The sequence below is a fragment of the Corvus cornix genome, chromosome 8 (assembly GCF_000738735.6).
Source record: "Corvus cornix cornix isolate S_Up_H32 chromosome 8, ASM73873v5, whole genome shotgun sequence".
In the NCBI taxonomy this organism is placed as follows: Eukaryota; Metazoa; Chordata; class Aves; order Passeriformes; family Corvidae; genus Corvus; species Corvus cornix.
Genome location: NC_046338.1, coordinates 1,560,000 through 1,577,851, shown reverse-complemented (window position 1 = coordinate 1,577,851; position 17,852 = coordinate 1,560,000). Strand labels below are relative to the sequence as shown.

General features: G+C 44.4%; 1 protein-coding gene across 6 annotated transcripts in view; it reads left to right on the top strand.

Moving 5' to 3' along the window:
- The first annotated feature begins 9,056 nt into the window (after nucleotides 1–9,056).
- Nucleotides 9,057–17,852, top strand: part of LEPR (leptin receptor) — a 29,426-nt gene continuing 20,630 nt past the window's right edge. For 4 of the 6 annotated variants that reach the window (XR_005602532.1, XR_005602531.1, XM_010408724.4 and 1 more), the window contains exons 1-4: nucleotides 9,057–9,199; nucleotides 12,650–12,708; nucleotides 14,863–15,156; nucleotides 16,079–16,196. Coding sequence is in view for 4 of the 6 variants with exons in the window: in XM_010408724.4 (XP_010407026.2) it covers nucleotides 9,135–9,199; nucleotides 12,650–12,708; nucleotides 14,863–15,156; nucleotides 16,079–16,196 (536 nt within the window). In the remaining 2 variants the exon portion in view is untranslated. Of the gene's footprint in view, nucleotides 9,200–11,863; nucleotides 12,377–12,443; nucleotides 12,560–12,649; nucleotides 12,709–14,862; nucleotides 15,157–16,078; nucleotides 16,197–17,852 lie in introns of those variants that run through there. The other 2 variants (XM_019291652.3, XM_010408723.4) reach the window with 2 other exon arrangements.

The window sequence follows — 17,852 nt, the reverse complement described above, 5'->3', positions numbered from 1 at the left end:
TTCTCCAAGCCCCATCCAAGCTGGCCTTGGACACTTCCAGGGATTGGGCAGCCACAACCTATAGCAACATAAATATAAAAAAGCACTTATTTACCTGGTTTAATCATAAATTTGAGGTGCAGCACTGCCAAACTTTTCAAATGTGTTGCCTCATCCAAGGGGGATGCTTGGCCTGGAATTTGGGAGCTGCACAACAGCTCCTGTTGAGGTGCTGGATACAAACTCTTCTCCCTTCTCTGTCAATGTGTGAATGAACCAGAGGGCTTGGGGGGAAGGACAAATTCATTCCCCAGAAATCCTAGGGAGGATTATCCAGAGCCTCTTTTTTGATGTGGAAAGACTTAAGCATGACAGATGTATGGGCAGCCTGGAAAATGAGTCCTGATTTTCAGGGACATTGGCACGTGCTCCTGAGGAATGTGCTTTTGGAGCACCCTGTATTAATCCAGGGTACAAATCCAGCATTTCTGGATAAGGCCAGTGATCACCATTCCAGGATGCATCTCATTAACTCCCAGTGCAAATGGCCCAGCAGGAGCCTTTGGATTATATCCCTGATTTCCTCCTGTGCAGGCAAAGTGTTCAAAATTCACCATTTAACCTCCCTTAAAAGCTTAACCCCAAAGCCCCTAAAAATCAACAGAAATCCTGGTGCTTTCAGTGAATTCTCCTTAAGATCCCCTCAGATGTGGACAGGGAACAAAACATCTGAGTGAAAATAAAATTACAGTGGCTACATGAAAAAGAAAAATCTCCTTTCCTGCAGCAAATCACTGGAAAGACCAAAAAAACCCAGAATATCTTTGCTCTTGCAAGTCAGTGAGTTGAATTTAACTAAATGATGGTGGTAGATTAATCATTGATTAATCAAAGCAATCAATTAATCAGTCAATCCTATATAATCCTATCACAGTGGGTTCCTTATGCCAAAACTTTAAGGCTCTGTTAATAATTTTTAAAATAGTTTTAAAAGTTAAACTCTTCCCCTAGCTTTGATTTGGCATTTGTGGATGGGTTTTAATGTTAGAACAATTTTTATTAAATATAGCCCCCTAATCACTGTTACTAATTTTTGAAAAGAAATGTGTTTGTTTTACTGTGTGAAGTTTGTTCCCAAATGGTTCTCAAACTTTGTGGGCTGTGAGGTATTTTTAAGATGTGGACCTTTGATTTGGTGTGAAAAATGGCCCAATTAACTTAATTTCAGTCTCATCTTCTTGTTTATGCAGTGGTGCTTCTGCCAAGTGATGGAAGTCACAGTGAATGACAGCACTGCTCCCTTTCCCTTTAGCCATGGGAATAATTATAACAGAAATAAAGTCACTTTTGGGGGATCATTTCCAAATAGATCCCAAACTCTTGGATTCTTTGCAGAAGTGTAAGTCAGTCTAAGGGTAAAACCCATTTTCTTCCACCTGTTTGTCTGACACTGAAGTGTTTTTATTGCCCACAACTCTTCAGTTTTGCGTGAGGTGCTCCAAGTTCCTGAAATAATTGTATTTTCTGCTCTGTAATGGGCAGGTAATGAGGTAAACTCGTTTTGAGGGTCACTCAATACCTGATTTCCTGTAGCACTTTTAGTAATCTCATTAAATTAATAGCAGCTAACTTTTAAATGGCATTAATAGCTCATTCCTTATGGCTGTATTTGTATTTGGAGACCGTTGTGGCAGCAGAATTTAGGCTGATTTGGTCCCATTTAAACCTCAGAACTCCTGACCTGAAGTGAAACCTTTCGAAATTAGTGTTATTAATCAAGTTTAATAGTCAGTTTTATCTCTTATTAACCCATGTACAAAGAAAGGAGTGGTGATGTGGAGGGAAAGAGCTGATGTTTAACTGGGATGATTCAGGGCTGCTCAGATACCCTGCAGCCAGATCCAGGATGGAATAACTCTGCATTAAATGTGACCTTTCTGAGGGGAAAACTGAATAATCAAATTAGATTTGTGTTTGACAGCCTTTAAGTGGAGACTTTTTGCCTCAAATACCTGATCAGTAAGGGAGAGCCTTGATGTTTGGAGATGCAGAGTGTCTCTAGAAGTCCAAAAATGGCATTAGAAATGGTGCAGGGCCTGGGATGTGAGCGGAGACTGGAGCGTGTTGTGTGTGTGGATGTTCTGCTCTCACCTCGTGTGCTACGAGCAGCTCTGTGTGCAAACAGCACGGAGTCTGGCTGTGTGGAAGGGCTGGAATTCCTGCCTGATTCCCTTGGGATCCAGGTTCTGCTCTTTGGGGAGGTGCTTTCCGAAGCACCCACTGTGAGAGCTGCTCATTCCCTGCTCATTCCCTGCTCGTTCCCTGCTCATTCCCGTCTCCTGCAGCCCCAGCAGTGCCTTGGCCTCTCCCTCCTCCTGCAGGAGCACTTGGCAGGGGGTGGTGGTGCTGGCTGAGGGGACATTCCCGTGTGGAATTCCTGTGGGAAAGGCACAAGCACGCAGATCACCCCTCTCCATGTGCCACATGCTCCCAGCCTGGCCCAGAGGCACCAAAAGCTGGGAATGGCTGTCCCAGGCAGTGCTGCTCCCATTTTTCTGCCAAGTAAAGAGAGAACAATTTCAAAATCCAGCAATCCAAGTGCTCCCATAAATCTGAGGGCAGATCAGTCCTGCCAGTCCCCTTCACAGGGACTTCATCCCCCCTTTTATTGGGACTTTGTGTCCTTGACCCTTTCCCTCCTATCAGAATTCCAGGATCATTCCTTCAGCCACACTTCCTCTGTGCCAGCACTACCTGGACACATCATTCCCACCCCAGAAGGATCCATCTACTTCTTGTTCTTGCCTCTTCCCATATCTTCCCTTCCAAGCCCATTTTTTCCACCACACACTCTATATCCCTGTATTTTTTTCCCCTCATGCAATTCCTTCTCACTCATTATTATCTAGGAAATAAGCAGAAAATCAACACCTCAGCAGATGCATCCAGCCATTCCACACTCCAGCTTAACAGGGATGAAATGCTGCCAGATTTTGGACACTGAAACCCAAATCTTCCAGGGATTTACCCTAAAATTAGTGCCCAAACCTGTGCTTAGTAGTAGTTAAAAGCTTAACACTTATTCCAAGACTTCCCTTGATGTTAAGGTAAAATAATTTGATTTTTGAGAATAATGCAGCTGAAAAGAGCCATGAAAGATGTGTGATGATGTCTCTTATTTAGGAATTTTTTCTCCCTTTTGGGATGGTGGGACAAGGTGGGTAAGGATCCTTGTGCCCATTTCCTAACTTCCCCTGCTCTAATGAAAAAATGGTGGCATTTTAAAAAAAATCCTTAAGGCCCCTTCCAACCATTACATGATTTTCATTTATTGTGGGCATGAGTAGATGGGGTTTCTATTTCATGTTGGATGAAACTCATCACTGAGATATAAACATTTAAGTAAAATCCTCTCTCCATAGCCAAAAACACAAAAGTGGCCTCAATTTGGATTAAACCACTCATTTGATATTTTTTCCGAGTCTGTGAATACGACAAGCTGAATTTTTGACAGATTTAGAAACATCTAAATTGATAAAAAGCCTAGAATTTTAATTTTTTTTTTTTTTTAATGAAGGCATTTATTCAGAATACCTTCTCATTTTCTGCAGCATTTCTCTCTCTGCCGGCTCTGCGCTGTGAATTCCTGGCCTCTGCGTGAGATCCCACTTGAGAAACCCAGATTGGTGCCAGGTTTTCTAAAGTGCTGCTGGAAATAGATTCCCAGCACCACCCCCTAAGGGAAAAAGTCGTGGTGTTTACTTTCTCCTCCCTGTGATGGAGCTGAGTGGTGCTGTCACCCTGGCAGGGACTGTGGGGATAACAGACAAACAATGCTTTGGAATCTGAAGTAAATCCTGGTGTTTTCATGGTTAGGACATCAGCAAAGAGTAGCTTTACGTGGCCAGCAGTGTTTGGGTTGTGCCACAGGCCCATCCAGGGAGGTCTTCACTAAAATCTGATTTTAAATGATGCGCATCAGGAAGGAAAATAGAAGGAAAATCAAGTCAAGCCATTGGAGAGATGTCTGGTGGCTCTAAGTTGCCTTTACTCTTCCCGTTGTCCTCTTTATTTCCCAGCTGCTAATTCCTGTTAAAGACATGCACAACTAAAAAGTCTTTTGAGTGGAATTGAGGAGCCTGGGTGGTTTCATTTCCTCATCCAAAGAGGATCACGTTTTGCTGTGTAAACATTCTGGTTCTGTAGAACGAAAGGAGAGTTGGACCAGGAAAACCTCATGGAGAACTAGAAGAGCAAAATTCGTCTTATTTCATGGAATTGTAGAGTCCTGGAATGGTTTGGCTTGGATAGGACCTTAAAGCCCATCTCATTCCCACAGCAGGGACACTTTCCACTATCCCAGGTTGCTCCAAGAGTCCAGCCTGGCCTGGAACACTTCCAGGGATCCAGGATGGATTTCCCCACGCTGCAGTTTCCTTTTTATGCACATCCTTGTTCCCCCTGGCACCACGAGTCCTGTTCCCACACACAGGACTTAGTCATTGCAAAGCCAAGCAGAGCAAATCTAGTTTCATTTACAAGCTGAGGAGGAAAATACTCAGAAAAAGGAAATTATTTATTAGAAAACAGGTTTGTCATGTAAAATACTGGAGTGAAGTACAAAGGTGAGCAGAGCAGATTGGTTTTCTGTACCTCAGAGGCAGCATGAGCACAACCTCTGATGTAAATGTTACTATAGTAACAGTGGTTTTATTTAAAAGCCCATTAAATAGACATATCAAACCCATCCAGCCTGTCAAAATGAAAGTTAAACTGCACAGCCTGCTGCTTCAAGGACCACTTTTTTTGCCAAACTTGTGGTTTTTTGCTGCAATTTCCCCCTTGAATGCACTCAGGATCATCATCTTGCCAAATGACACTGTGGCACTTGGGAAATAAGCTGCACTAATGGTGACAGCACTAATTACCTGGGACCTCTCATGCAGCCATATGAAGGCTTAAAAAGGGCTGAAAATTCCTTCTGGGGAGTTTGCTGTAGATCATTCCCTTCTGCCTCCCTCAAAAGCTTATTCCTCACAGAGCTTAACTATTCAAAAAATAAAGAATATGTTATGAAATACTGTCTATTCATCCTTCCCATTCCACTGGTTCAGCTGAACTTCCTTTGGGAAGCCAAGGGTGTTTAGTGCCACTTGGTTTTCCTCCCTTTTTTCCTTCTTCCCTCTCCATGAGCGGCTGCTGTGGCTCTGTGCCCCTCGGGGCCTGGTGTTGGGGCTGCTCGCTGGGGTGTCAGTTCTGCCTCTCAAATGGTGCTTTGATTAGAAAGTAGTTACACATTTGCATAAATGAAGAGTCATATCTGGTGAATGTCAGGGTTTTATGGGTTTTGTGCTCCTGTTTTTCATTTTGGAAACTGCGCTGTGCTTGCTGTGGTGTAAACTCCTCGTGTTCTTTGCCTAAATGTGAATAGTTTGGACAATGGCCTGGAGTGACAGGAAAACGGGGAATGGCTTCACATGGAAAGAAAGTAGGTGTGGATTGGATATTGGGAAGGAATTCCTGGCTGGGAGGGTGGGCAGGCCCTGGCACAGGGTGCCCAGAGCAGCTGGGGCTGCCCCTGGATCCCTGGCAGTGCCCAAGGCCAGGCTGGACATTGGGGCTGGGAGCAGCCTGGGACAGTGGGAGGTGTCCCTGCCATGGCAGGGCTGGCACTGGATGGGTTTTGATCCCCTTCCATCCCAAACCAGCCTGGCATTCTCTGATCCTCCTTAGATAATCTGTATGGATGTAGAACTGGGCAGGAGACTGGAGAGCTGAGGAGGGGATTAGGAATTTTTATTTGTAAGAGAGCAGGGAATTATTATTCTCTGCCACACAGAGGCTCTGTGTCTGCATCCAGCATAATTGGTGGAAGGAATTGCTTTAATGTCACATCCTAAAAATAAATAAACCCTCAAGACTAAAGTTTTGTTCTGTGTTTCTTGCTCACACTTAGATTCAAAACATGCACATAGGTCACTGAAATCTTCTCATGTGCTTTGCAAAACCACTTGGGGCTTGGTATTTTATGGTATTTTGTTGTTCTTCAACATGAAACTTGTTGAAAGACTTCTGGACCCTTGTTATTTTTATAATGCTTTGAGGGAGAAAATCTGAGGTGAAGTGTGGAGGCTGAGAGAAAAAACATTTCCTTGTTTGTAGTTACAATAAAAGACTCTTCAAAAGTTGTTCTAATTCCACAAACGGGGAGGCCCTTAGCAGAGAGGATTCTGTGCTGAGGCTGGAGAACATCGTGGGTCCTGGATGTCCATATCCAAGTGAATAAAGCACGGAGACACTGGAAATCCTGGAGACAAAATGGTAACGGCACTGGCAAAATAGAAACTTGGTGAGGTTAATTCAGACATGAAGGGAAACAACAGAACAGGAATGAAAATATTTGAGCAAGAAGATGTCAATAAACCCAGCTAAAGTAATAGAATCATGGAATCACTGAGGATGGAAAAACCCTTCAGGACTGAGCCCAGCCTGTGCCTGATGCCCACCTTGTTCCCAGCCCAGAGCACCGAGTGCCACGGCCAGGAATTCCTTGGACAGCTCCAGGGATGGGCACTCCAAACCTCCCTGGGCAGCCCCTGCCAAGGCCTGAGCACCCTTTCCATGGGGAAATTCCTGCTGCTGTCCACCCCGAGCTTCCCCTGGCCCAGCCTGGGGCTGTTCCCTCTCCTCCTGTCCCTGTTCCCTGACTCCCACCTGGTTCCCCCCTCCTGTCAGGGAGTTGTGCAGAGCCAGATCAGCCTTAGGAGGTCTCCAGGAAAGCTGATCTATGAAGAGAGACAGGAAGAACTGGAATTTATGTTTACACAAAGGGTGATCAGTATGAAACGATGACGTAGCACACGTCAAAGAACTCTGAAAGGAGGAATTGCCTGTCTTCTGTCTTCCTCAAGTCTGTGAAAAGGTAAGAGGATTAAACTCAAGGAAGATTTAGTTTAGGTGTTAATGACAGGGGAAAAAAACCCTTCAAAAATAAATAAATATGCACTAGTGGCAGCTTTGGAGGGGATTTTTTTTTCCTGGTTTGCTGAACAGCATTGGCACATGGGGAAGTGAAAGAAAACTCTGTCAAATGTTTGACTCAAGATATTCTAAATAACAGGATTTTCTAGTTGCAGCTTTTGACAGCTTTTGCTTATGCTGTGAAAGTCTGGGATACAAAAGCTTCAGTGGCTTCCTAACCTCAGACATGAGTTGTATTTAGTCAGATTTCCCAAACTGCCATATTAGAATCAGGAAATATTTTAAAAATAGAATTTATCAATTAAGAGATGGTTATTTTAATAAGGAGTGAAATTGGCTGATGCTGCTTTGAGGAAATGGATCGTGAATTACAGAAAGTCAATAAATAAATTAAAGCAAATCAGTGGGTTTGCTCATGGGAGAAGTGTTTACACCACTCAAAAGATAGTTCCAGTCTGGTTACGTGAGAAGAGCTTGCAGTAGGGAAACAAAAATATTTGTCTTCATACCTCATGAAGCAGAGAAAGCGGGTTTGCATTTCTTTTGAAATAATATTGCTAAAAAGAAAAAACACTGTATAAAGCCCTCAGTTGGGCCTGGCTGGGACTTTCCAGACTCTGGTTTACTGTTCTAAATTTTGCTGCCTTTTACAGAAGGATCAGTGCAAGTGAGATTAAATGTGCATCTTTTCTAGCAGGGCTCAGTCCTTGCTTGAAATTCCTTGAAATAATTTTTGGGTGTTGTTTTTTAATTGCAAGTTCCTGTTAAATACGTGGTATTGCTTTTCATCTGTCAGCTCCTCAAACACTGAAGTGCAGAAGGGTCAAAAATGTGATTTAGTCCATTACTTGTGAAGTAAAAGGTGATTTATATCAACTGCTCTTAAATTTGAGCCAGCAGATAATGGATATGTGCATTATAGCACAATCAGGTGTTGAGATATTTGAATGAATTAACCTCAGTAAGAGGTGCCAGGCCAGGTTGGATGAGCCTTGGGCAACCTGGTCTAGTGGAAAGCAGCAAGGGTGGAATGAGATGTGATTTAACTCTTCCAATGTTCTCCTACTGTGTCTGTAGGAATTTTAGTTTCCTGCTCCCTTGTTATCTGTCCTGCTCCTGGTCAACATTGGTGTCTTTATGACAAAGCGAGGAGATTCTGATCTAACGTGGGGAGCAGAGCCCGAGCCCCCGGCTGTCCCCTCCTGTCAGGGACTTGTGCAGAGCCACAAGGTCCCCCCTGAGCCTCCTTTGCTCCAGCCTGAGCCCCTTTCCCAGCTCCCTGAGGAATTCTCCTGGGGCTCCAGCCCCTTCCCAGCTCCCTGAGGAATTCTCCTGGGGCTCCAGCCCCTTCCCAGCTCCCTCAGCCTCTCCTGGGGCTCCAGCCCCTTCCCAGCTCCCTCAGCCTCTCCTGGGGCTCCAGCCCCTTCCCAGCTCCCTCAGCCTCTCCTGGGGCTCCAGCCCCTTCCCAGCTCCCTCAGCCTCTCCTGGGGCTCCAGCCCCTTCCCCAGCTCCCTCAGCCTCTCCTGGGGCTCCAGCCCCTTCCCAGCTCCCTCAGCCTCTCCTGGGGCTCCAGCCCCTTCCCAGCTCCCTCAGCCTCTCCTGGGGCTCCAGCCCCTTCCCAGCTCCCTCAGTCGCTCCTGGGGCTCCAGCCCCTTCCCAGCTCCCTCAGTCGCTCCTGGGGCTCCAGCCCCTTCCCCAGCTCCTTCCCCGCTATCCCGTGTGAGGGTCCCGGTGCTCCAGCTCCTTCCCCAGCTCCTTCCCCATTATCCCGTGTGAGGGTCCCGGTGCTCCAGCCCCTTCCCCAGCTCCTTCCCCGCTATCCCGTGTGAGGGTCCCGGTGCTCCAGCCCCTTCCCAGCTCCTTCCCCGCTATCCCGTGTGAGGGGCCGGGGCGGGCGGGGCGCACGGCCGGGGCGGGGCGGCGGAAGGGTCGGGGCTGAGGGGAACCGGGGAAGCTGAGGGGAGTCGGGCTGGGGACGGAGGGATCGGGGCTGAAGGGAAGCGGGGCAGCAGAGGGGAGTCAGGCTGGGGACGGAGGGATCGGGGCTGAAGGGAAACGGGGCAGCAGAGGGGAGTCAGGCTGGGGACGGAGGGATCGGGGCTGAAGGGAAGCGGGGCAGCAGAGGGGAGCCGGGCTGAGGAAGGCTCCCGTCCGGGGCTCGCCATCGGAGCAACATGTGGCAGCGTCACTTCAAGCCGCCGTCACTTCAAGTCGGGACCCCGAGAGCAAAGAGAAGCAGGTCGGTGAATTTACTTTTTTTCCCTGCTTTTTTCCCCTCTCATTTCCTGAAACGTCCCCCCTAAGCACAGCCCGCAGCCGGCTCCACATCCCCTCGCAGATCCAGGCGATTTTAGTGTACCCGAATCAGCCCTTTCCCTCCTTACATTCCCTGAGATTCAGTGTCAGAAGGAAAAGGAAAATAAATCTCAGCGGATGTGGGCTGTGAGTCCCTGATGCTGCGGGAGCTGTGATAGAAGAGCACTTTGGAAAGTTAGTGAGTGGTACAGCACTTATAAATAGAGTTTATAATGAACACGCTGAGAGCCCTTAACTTCTAAGTGTGCCTGTAACGTGGATATAACCTTTAAGTGCCAAGGAATCCCAGGAGCTCTGCACGTAAGGAAAGACAGGTCCACAGCGTGAACGAGGAGTGGTTTCACTACAAACAAGAGAAATTCCACGATCTGGAGAAACTCTGAAGAGTTTGAGACGTTTTGCTGTCGAGTCTTGGGGAAGAGGCTCCACCAGCAGCTTTAGAGCTGGATTTGTAGCTGTGCTTCTGCCTAACTTGGGTTGCTTTTATGAAAGCTTTAATATTAGCAAGCAAAATTATTCAGTGTGGGTCATACTCGTTTCTGTTTTGTGCATACCACTTACTCAGAACTCTTTATTAAGAATGATTGCTAATATACTCAATGGCAAACATATGCAATGAAATTCCATACTCGGGAAGGTCTTGGCCGAACCCACAGGACTGGAAAGCCCCTAAAGAACAGGTCAGAAGATGCTGTGCATAGACATTATTACTAAAATATTTTTATGCTTTCTAGAGATTTTTAATATTTAAAACCAGCTGTAGTGCAGTGCTTGCAAGAGTCAGGGATGGTTTCTCTGGCTTTCCATGCCCAGTGCAGGTGTTTGTGGGCCCTGCTCATTTCAGGTTGTGCTGAACACGTTTTCCATGCTGATAAACCAGGGGATTTTATGATTTCTCACCTGACCTGTAAATAAAAATGATTTTATTTCGTTGCTCTCCTCCTTGCCTGTCATATCTGCTGTGTTTTGCTTTTAACCCCAACTCTACTTGCTGAGCTATTCTGTGATTCTGTTGGTATGGAGCAGAATATAGTATTTACATAAGAAATCAGAAAATTTCTTGTACACAGCAGTAGCAAAATCAGTGGTTCCAGAAAAATTCAAGGTATGTTTGTTAAAAAGGACCTCAATTCCTTCCTTGTGTATGGACACTTCCCCAGCCACAAATAAACCAATTTGTCCTGGCTGTGTTAATTTATTCTCTCCAGGACAGAGCTTACAAGTTTTAATAATTCTCTTTATTGAACTCCCCATTCTCTGTAAATGTTCTTGTAAAACTTGTATTCTTTCTTTCTTACACTGGAGTAAGGAATTCTGGCAAGTTCACTGTTCTCACTGGAAAAGATTTTGGGGAATCCTGTCTGCTCCAGTAGTGCATTTATCCTGCCCTGGGATTTATCTGTACATACCTCTTTTTTACCCAATTCTCCTGTAAAGTTTACACAAGGAAGGCTGAACTTTGAACAGAAAAGGGGCTAATTCTGGGATCATGCAGCTTGCAGGGCTTTTTGGTCATGTACAGCACTGGTGTTGTTCAGGAATGTTGTTGGAGCCTGGATTGGAAAAACACCTCTATAAAAACCAGCCTAGGTTGATGTGATAGGGGAGATTCCAAGCTGGGCTGAAATGTGGTTCTGCCTTCTGCTCCAAATATTGTTAAATTAGGGCTGACATCAGAACATCTGATTGCTCTTTATGGTAATTTTTTATGGGAAAATCCCAGAATCATTAATGTTGGAAAAGCCCTCCAAGACCATCGAGTCCAACATTGTCCCCAGCCCAGAGCCCTGAGTGCCACCTCCAGCCCTTCCTTGGACACCCCCAGGGATGGGCACTCCAAACCTCCCTGAGCATCCCCTGCCAAGGCCTGAGCACCCTTTCCATGCAGAAATTCTCCCTTAATTTTTTTCACTTCCATCAGGAAATTAAAAAGCCTTTTTCTTCACTAAACTGCATATCATTATAATTTTCCTTCTGTATGGGGTTCTGGGGCTCTCTGATTTCTTGTTGGTGTAAATGGGTATTTCATGGGAGAAACTCTAACACCCAGGACCTATGGATAACTTTAGACGTTTTGGAAATGCGTGTCCAGTTTTCTTGGAAGTGATCTCTGCCAGTTTCCTGCTGAGAAGTGATTGAAGTATGAACAGGGAATTTTTGTTGCACCTGTAAAAGAGGAATATGGGCTGTTTGTCATTAAACCCCTTATAGTGTGAATAATATACATTTATGTCAAATAAACCCTTTTAAAAGGTTTTTTCTTTTACTTCAGTCAGAAATCAGGGAAAATCTAAGTAACTTCAAATATAGGCTCTTGGAAATAATTCCTGCCTGTATCTTTGGGAAATGACAGACCTGATAGCTCCATAATTCCTCTGGCCCTCATGGTAGGAATAAACTAATGGAAGAGGAGCAGGTAAGGTGGGCCACCTACCAGCTGTGCTGAGAGCCAAATTGTCCTCTGAAATAGGGGCTGGGAGAAGCTGAGATTCCCTCTTCAATTGCTGAAAATGGAGCTTAAAAAGCACCTGGTGGATGGGGAGAAAAGTGGATGGGACTGATTCATCCTGCAGAGCACAGTGCTGGAGAAATTCTGCTCCAGCTGAATTTGTGGGAGAGCAGGGGGAGACAAGGATCTGGAAATTGTAACTTCACTGGGCAGCTGGCTGCTGCTTCAGGTAGATATTGAATATATAAGTGTATTTATTTTACAGGACATGCAGCCCCAAAGTGCAAGGCCAGTGCATTACATAACCTTGGCACTGCCTCTTTTGGCTCCATGGATGTTCTCAAGGAAACTGTCCTCAGAAGTATTTAAGGAATGGAACACTTTGGAGGGGTTCCCTAACTCAAATTTCTTGCCCTGGCATTTGCTGTCTGACTTGAGCTGTGGATTTTACTCAGCACTCAGTTCTGCTGGACTACAACAGCAGCCAAACTCTCCTCTATGGAGCTTTAAGTATAAAAATATATTTAGATTTTAACAGAATTTATGTAACTATTGGATGAAAATAAACAAAAGAAAAAAAAGTAACTGAAATGAAAGAGCAATAATGAAATGTTGCTGTGAAGTTTGGTGGAGTCTTCACTGTTGAAATGGGTGAGTGATTTTGAGTGTGTTGCACTTGGAAAATTCTGATTTTTTTCTTCCTTTCCGGCCTGTTCTTCCTTTCCTGCTCTAGAGAGAAGTGTCTCTCCCCGTCCCAGGGTGTTGGAATTAGATGATCTTTAAGTTCCTTTCCATCCCAAACCATTCTGGGATTCCATGATTCTGCTTACAAAGGTGTGAGCCTCAAATGAACTGAAGTGCACTGAAATGAAATAAGAGACTGATAATTACAAGCTTTCCATTAATTTTCTACTTGTTTTTCAGGTCAGCTCTACAAAACAAGATGTGTGGGCAAATCATCCCAACCATGTTTGTGTTGATGGGTAAGTCACTAAAAAATATCCCAGAAACCAGTTTGGGATAACTTTTCAGATCAGGAAACATCAGTAAAAAGTATGTGGTGAGTCCAGGCACATCCAAACAAATGCCCTAGACAGAACTAGAAATTTGTGGGGAATTTGTTTTGTTGCCCTAAATTGTAAGGAAAAATACTATTTCCACCAGAAGTGCAGTTTTTTAGCTGAGTGCAGCCAGGTTTGAGCTCTGCTCCTGGGGGGTGCTGCCATTCCTGCTTCCATGGGCACAGGGCTGCCAAAGGGTGCTCAGCTCACTCCAAATGCTGGATTAATAAACTGCTTTCCTGATTGGGAAATGCCTCGGACAATATTGGCATCTGCTGTGCAGGGACAGCTGGTATTTGCCTTTCTTTTCTCTTTTTTGTTTAACTCTAATAAGAACTATTTAAATACTTCTGATGATGATGCGTAGGGAGAAAGCAGACCCTGTAATCCAGTGAAGTTATTTTGAAAATTTGTGTCATCTTTACAAAATATAAATGAAAAAGATGAAGAAATCATTAGATATAGGCACCTTTTTATATACATACACACCTTTTTATCTTGCTATCTGTACTCTTTTATCCACTCAGTATCAAATATTGCATCGTTGACATTCTTTTAAATACCCTTTGTGATCTAAACAGATTGAGTAGCTTTAATTGGAAAACCTGGATGCTCCAGGGAGGTTTCCTGGGATTCAGAGCAGTTTGTCACCATCTGATGGCCCTGTTAGCCCAGCCACACTGCTGCTCTGGGGACAGAACTACAAGTCATGGCTTCCTCTGGGTCATTTTGACTTTATTTTGTCCATTTCTGAAGAAGGGAGCTGAGCACATTTTTGACTTTATAAGATTTAATTAATCCCTGGAGATGATCTGTGATACATGAGGGGGAAGTTCCTGAGAAAAAGAGAGGAGCTGGGGACAGTGTTGCTTCGCTGTCCTGCTCCATGGCACTTGTTTGTCCCTTTTTTAATCGTGGATTATGGCCTGAGAGTCTGTTTGCTCCACTGCCTCCTGCAGGAGGCCTAATGAAGCCGGGATTCACAGAGGCACAAACTCTGTTCCGTGGGAGGGGAGGGAAGAGCAGAGCCCCGCAGGAGTCTGGCAGCACGAAATCCGTGTGGAGAGAGAGCAGAACGCTCTGCAGAATAACACACTGCATCTCCTGTTTTTAACAGCTTTTTAAAAGCTCTCCGTGCATATTTGGGTATTATTTAGCTCATGCTCTGTGCTATTAATCAAACAGTGCTAGAAATATTCTGGTGTATCTTATTTTGGCTATTGCAAGGCATAGAGCATCAGTTAATTTCTATTTAATGAACTGCTTAAAATTTCTGCCCTTCCTGAGCAAAGAGCTGAATGCAAAGTGCACAAATGGCCCTGTGCCTTGCTGCAAGTAGAGCTTTAATCTTTGAATTCACAGAGTGTTTTACAGGAAGTTGTTTCCTGCTCATCCTTCTCTGAGCCATTGCGAGCACAGGTCAAGCTATGACTTATCAACAAATGTGCTCAGAGTGGTTTTATTTGGAAGGATCCAAGTCTGATGGGAAAAATGATCATTTTCCTGCCTCTCATTTCCCAGATAATGCCCTGGGGCTGTGCAGTTGCACCCACAGTGATATTGTCCTTTTTTATTTAAGAGTTACAGTGGGGACTGTGTTTTATATTTAAAACAGGATTATTTTTTTTATTGAAATGGAGCTGTTTTAAAAGAGCTGGAGGGAATCTGTTCCAGCACTGCATGGGAAGATGAGGCTCATACCCAGTTTAGGATTCCCGTCAGTTCAGGATTTTTGGTTAATAAAAGGCAATTTCTGTCAAAGAGATGCTTCACCTACAATTTTGGCCTTGACCTATTTCAAGAAATTGAGAAAACAAAAGTTTGGGTGCAGTGAGGTTGGGGTAAAAGGCTGGAATCTGTCACCTGTGACACCAGTCAGAGGGGATGTTTTTAGTAATTTTGTCTTTACCTAGAGGGGATGTTTTTATTAATTTTGTCTTTACCTCAGGGAACAACCCATGGAAACCACCTGATTTTTACCTAATGAATGCATTTCTCCATGACATCAGCCACTCCCTTTGTACTGTTTAATAATATGAACTTTCATTTCCAATGCTTTTCCCTTTATATTTGCAGACTTCCTTCAGATGGCAGCTGCCCATTGCATGGTCCATCCAGTTCCTCCCAGGAACTTCACACTGCCCTGTGTGCTGCTGAATGAGACCTTTCTGAGCCCTTTCTCAGCTGGGAGCTGGTCTGGTCTGAGGAGAGAACTTGGAACACCCAAAACCAAGTCTTTAATGAATGAAGAAAGTTTTCTGTGTTGCCTTTGGAGTGCCAGCAACATTGGCTGTTCTTTGTACAGAGCAAGCATGCAGGCAAGGAAGTTTATTCCTTCAGAAATAAATATCTCTGCTCATCAGCAAATAGGTGGGTTTAGCACTCAAGGGCACAAGAAGTTAATTCTTAAAATATTTAGGTTTTTTTGTTGTTTGGGAGGAGAGGGGTGGGTTGGATTAATGGGGATTCACTTCTATCTCGGGCAGGCAAGGCAGTGTGGTAAAATCCTTCCTCAGCGTGGTAAAATCCTTCCTCAGCGTGGTAAAATCCTTCCTCAGAATGTAGTGGAAGATGGAGGGAATTGTACAGCAGAGTTTCAAAAGGGGAAGAAAAAGTTGGCTGTCTTTCCAGGGGAATTGTAATTAAAATATAGAGCACTGCATAAGAGGACATAAACCCAGATCTTCAAAGGAGTTTAGACACTGTGAGGAATATTTTAAATATTTTTGGTGGATATGGGCTTTAAACTCCATCAGAAGGCAGGGGAGATGGAGAGCAAATGGCATCATTTCTACATGAATTATGGTGCTTTAAATAATAAATATGCAGTAAATATCTGTACATGGATTAGGATCTTTTTTCCCGAGGTTTTTTCCCTCCTCCTGTCTGAGGAACACGGAGCTGGCATCCTGCTGCCAGGAATCTCATTGACCTCAGTAGATAGAATTTCATTTCACACATCCCCAGTACAGCCACACTGAGGCTGTGCCACTTCCCAGGACACAATGACCACCATCAGCTTCATTTTTCTTCACCCTGCAGCCTTGTCCCTAAATCCAGGTTAAATATATTCCTTCTTTAATCATGACAGTGCAGGACCACATGGATTGCAAGCCTTGGAAGTGTTTAAGGTGCCCAACTTGGATTATTCATAAATATTTTCCCATTTGTGCTGCAGCCTCACCTTCATCAATATCTGTTCCTTGTCCTCTCTTTGTGAGTGAGTTCTATCCTGTTGTTTTATTTTGTTTTAATACAGCTCAGAAATGTGTAATCCCTTTCTTTTGCCCAGATTGGAGCTGGAACGTGGAATGTAGGATTAGAGGCAAGCTGGACCTGTTAGTTTGTAACCTGCAGCTTTTGAAGCTGGACCTGAGAGATGACCTGAAGGTTAATCTTCTATACTCTGGGTAAGTACAGGCTCTGTTAAATTTGCCTGGAAATCTGAAAGCATTTTCTAAAGCAGCAGCATTTCAGCTTCCAGCACGGTGGGAGCTTTAGCTTCGCAGATTTTACTTTGTCCTGTCTAAAAGTAATCCTGGACCATATGGAAAGTTTGTGTATCTTTGAATGAAAAAGGTTGGAATGGAGAGTCCCCCTTCTCTGCCCTTCCCATGTTTCTTAAAATGTTTTCATGAAATCAGCATTGACTTCTTAAAGTATCTTTGTTGTTAGAATTTCTTAATTTTAAAGTCTTGGGTCTGCTTTTTATTTGCTTTTGACCATAATATTGTCTCTCTTGAAGTAAGTGTGGTACTTCAGCGTAATCCAATGGCAAATGCTGCTCTCATCTCATTGTCACTGTGGTGAATATTCCCTGGAATGCTGAGAGATGGAATCATCCTGGCTGTGGGGTGGGCAGGTCTTGTGTACATTGCTTATCAAAAGATCTGTTTGATTGCATGAAGCCACTCTGTTTCTTTCTGAATTGATTTCTGATTTTTTGATAGATTTGAAGGGTTGGTATAAACACCCAGACTTCATTTCCTTGGCAAACAGGAGAAGCCGAAATAGTTGAATTAGCTGAATTTATAGGGGAGGACTTCCTAACCAGCCAGATACCATTTGGCACAAATCATCCCTGTAGTCAGGGTAGAAACCAAGTGTATTATCCAGGAATAAATATGCTTGTTTAGCTGACATAATATTTTAATCCTATTTTGGTGAAGTGGGTTCCCATTTCCAGTGTTCCTCATGACTTTGATTCCCAAAATACCATTCCATGGGTGTTTGTGGGGGAAGCAGCTCTGGCTTTGCTCTGCTCCATCCAGGCTCAGCTGCAATAGGAAAAGCTTTGCCAGTGGTCCCAGTGCAGTAATCTCTATATTGAATTTTTTTTGGGATGCCAGCAGATTGGAGCCCCAGCTGGGATGAAGAGGTTCTTTGTGTTAGGAAGGGAATTCAGTAAGTGCCGTGCAATTTAGGAGAGCAGGCCCTATGGACTCACCAGAGTCTCTGTTTGATTCCTCTTTGCTGCAAAGATGAGAAACAAAGCAAAACCTTGGAGCACTCATTTCCCTCCCCAGATCCCACATTGCTATTTTCCTTTTAGGGTCCCTGTGTTCTGAGGGAAGAGCAGGCACAAGCATTTCAGACTTTGGGAAGGTGACAGCTTTCCCTGTTGGCTCTCTGATACCTTAACATTTTATTCCCGAGCCAAAATACCTTGAAAACATTCCCAGTTTTAAAAATATGCATTCCTGGCATGTGTTTCTCCCTGGGAGTCTGGAGATCCAGCCAGGATTCTCACATACAGGGCAATGCACAAAAATAATGATCCAGAGGAACCTACAACACAAAACCTTGGGTCTCTCACAGCTTTTGTTTTTTTCAGCATTAGAGAAGTAACCTCTGATTTACCACATCCACAGTTTTCCTGCTTGGAAATGGTATCAGGGATGGGAATGTTTTGTTCTGCCCATGGCAGGGCTGTGTGAGAGGCTTAAGTAAGGGAGATGATGGGGTTTTGGGGGAGAAAAGGTTATTCCAAAGCTTCGTTTGGCAAGTTGGGTTAATTGTCTACCAAACATCTTCCCAGCTGTGTGATTCCAGGAATGCTCTAAAGC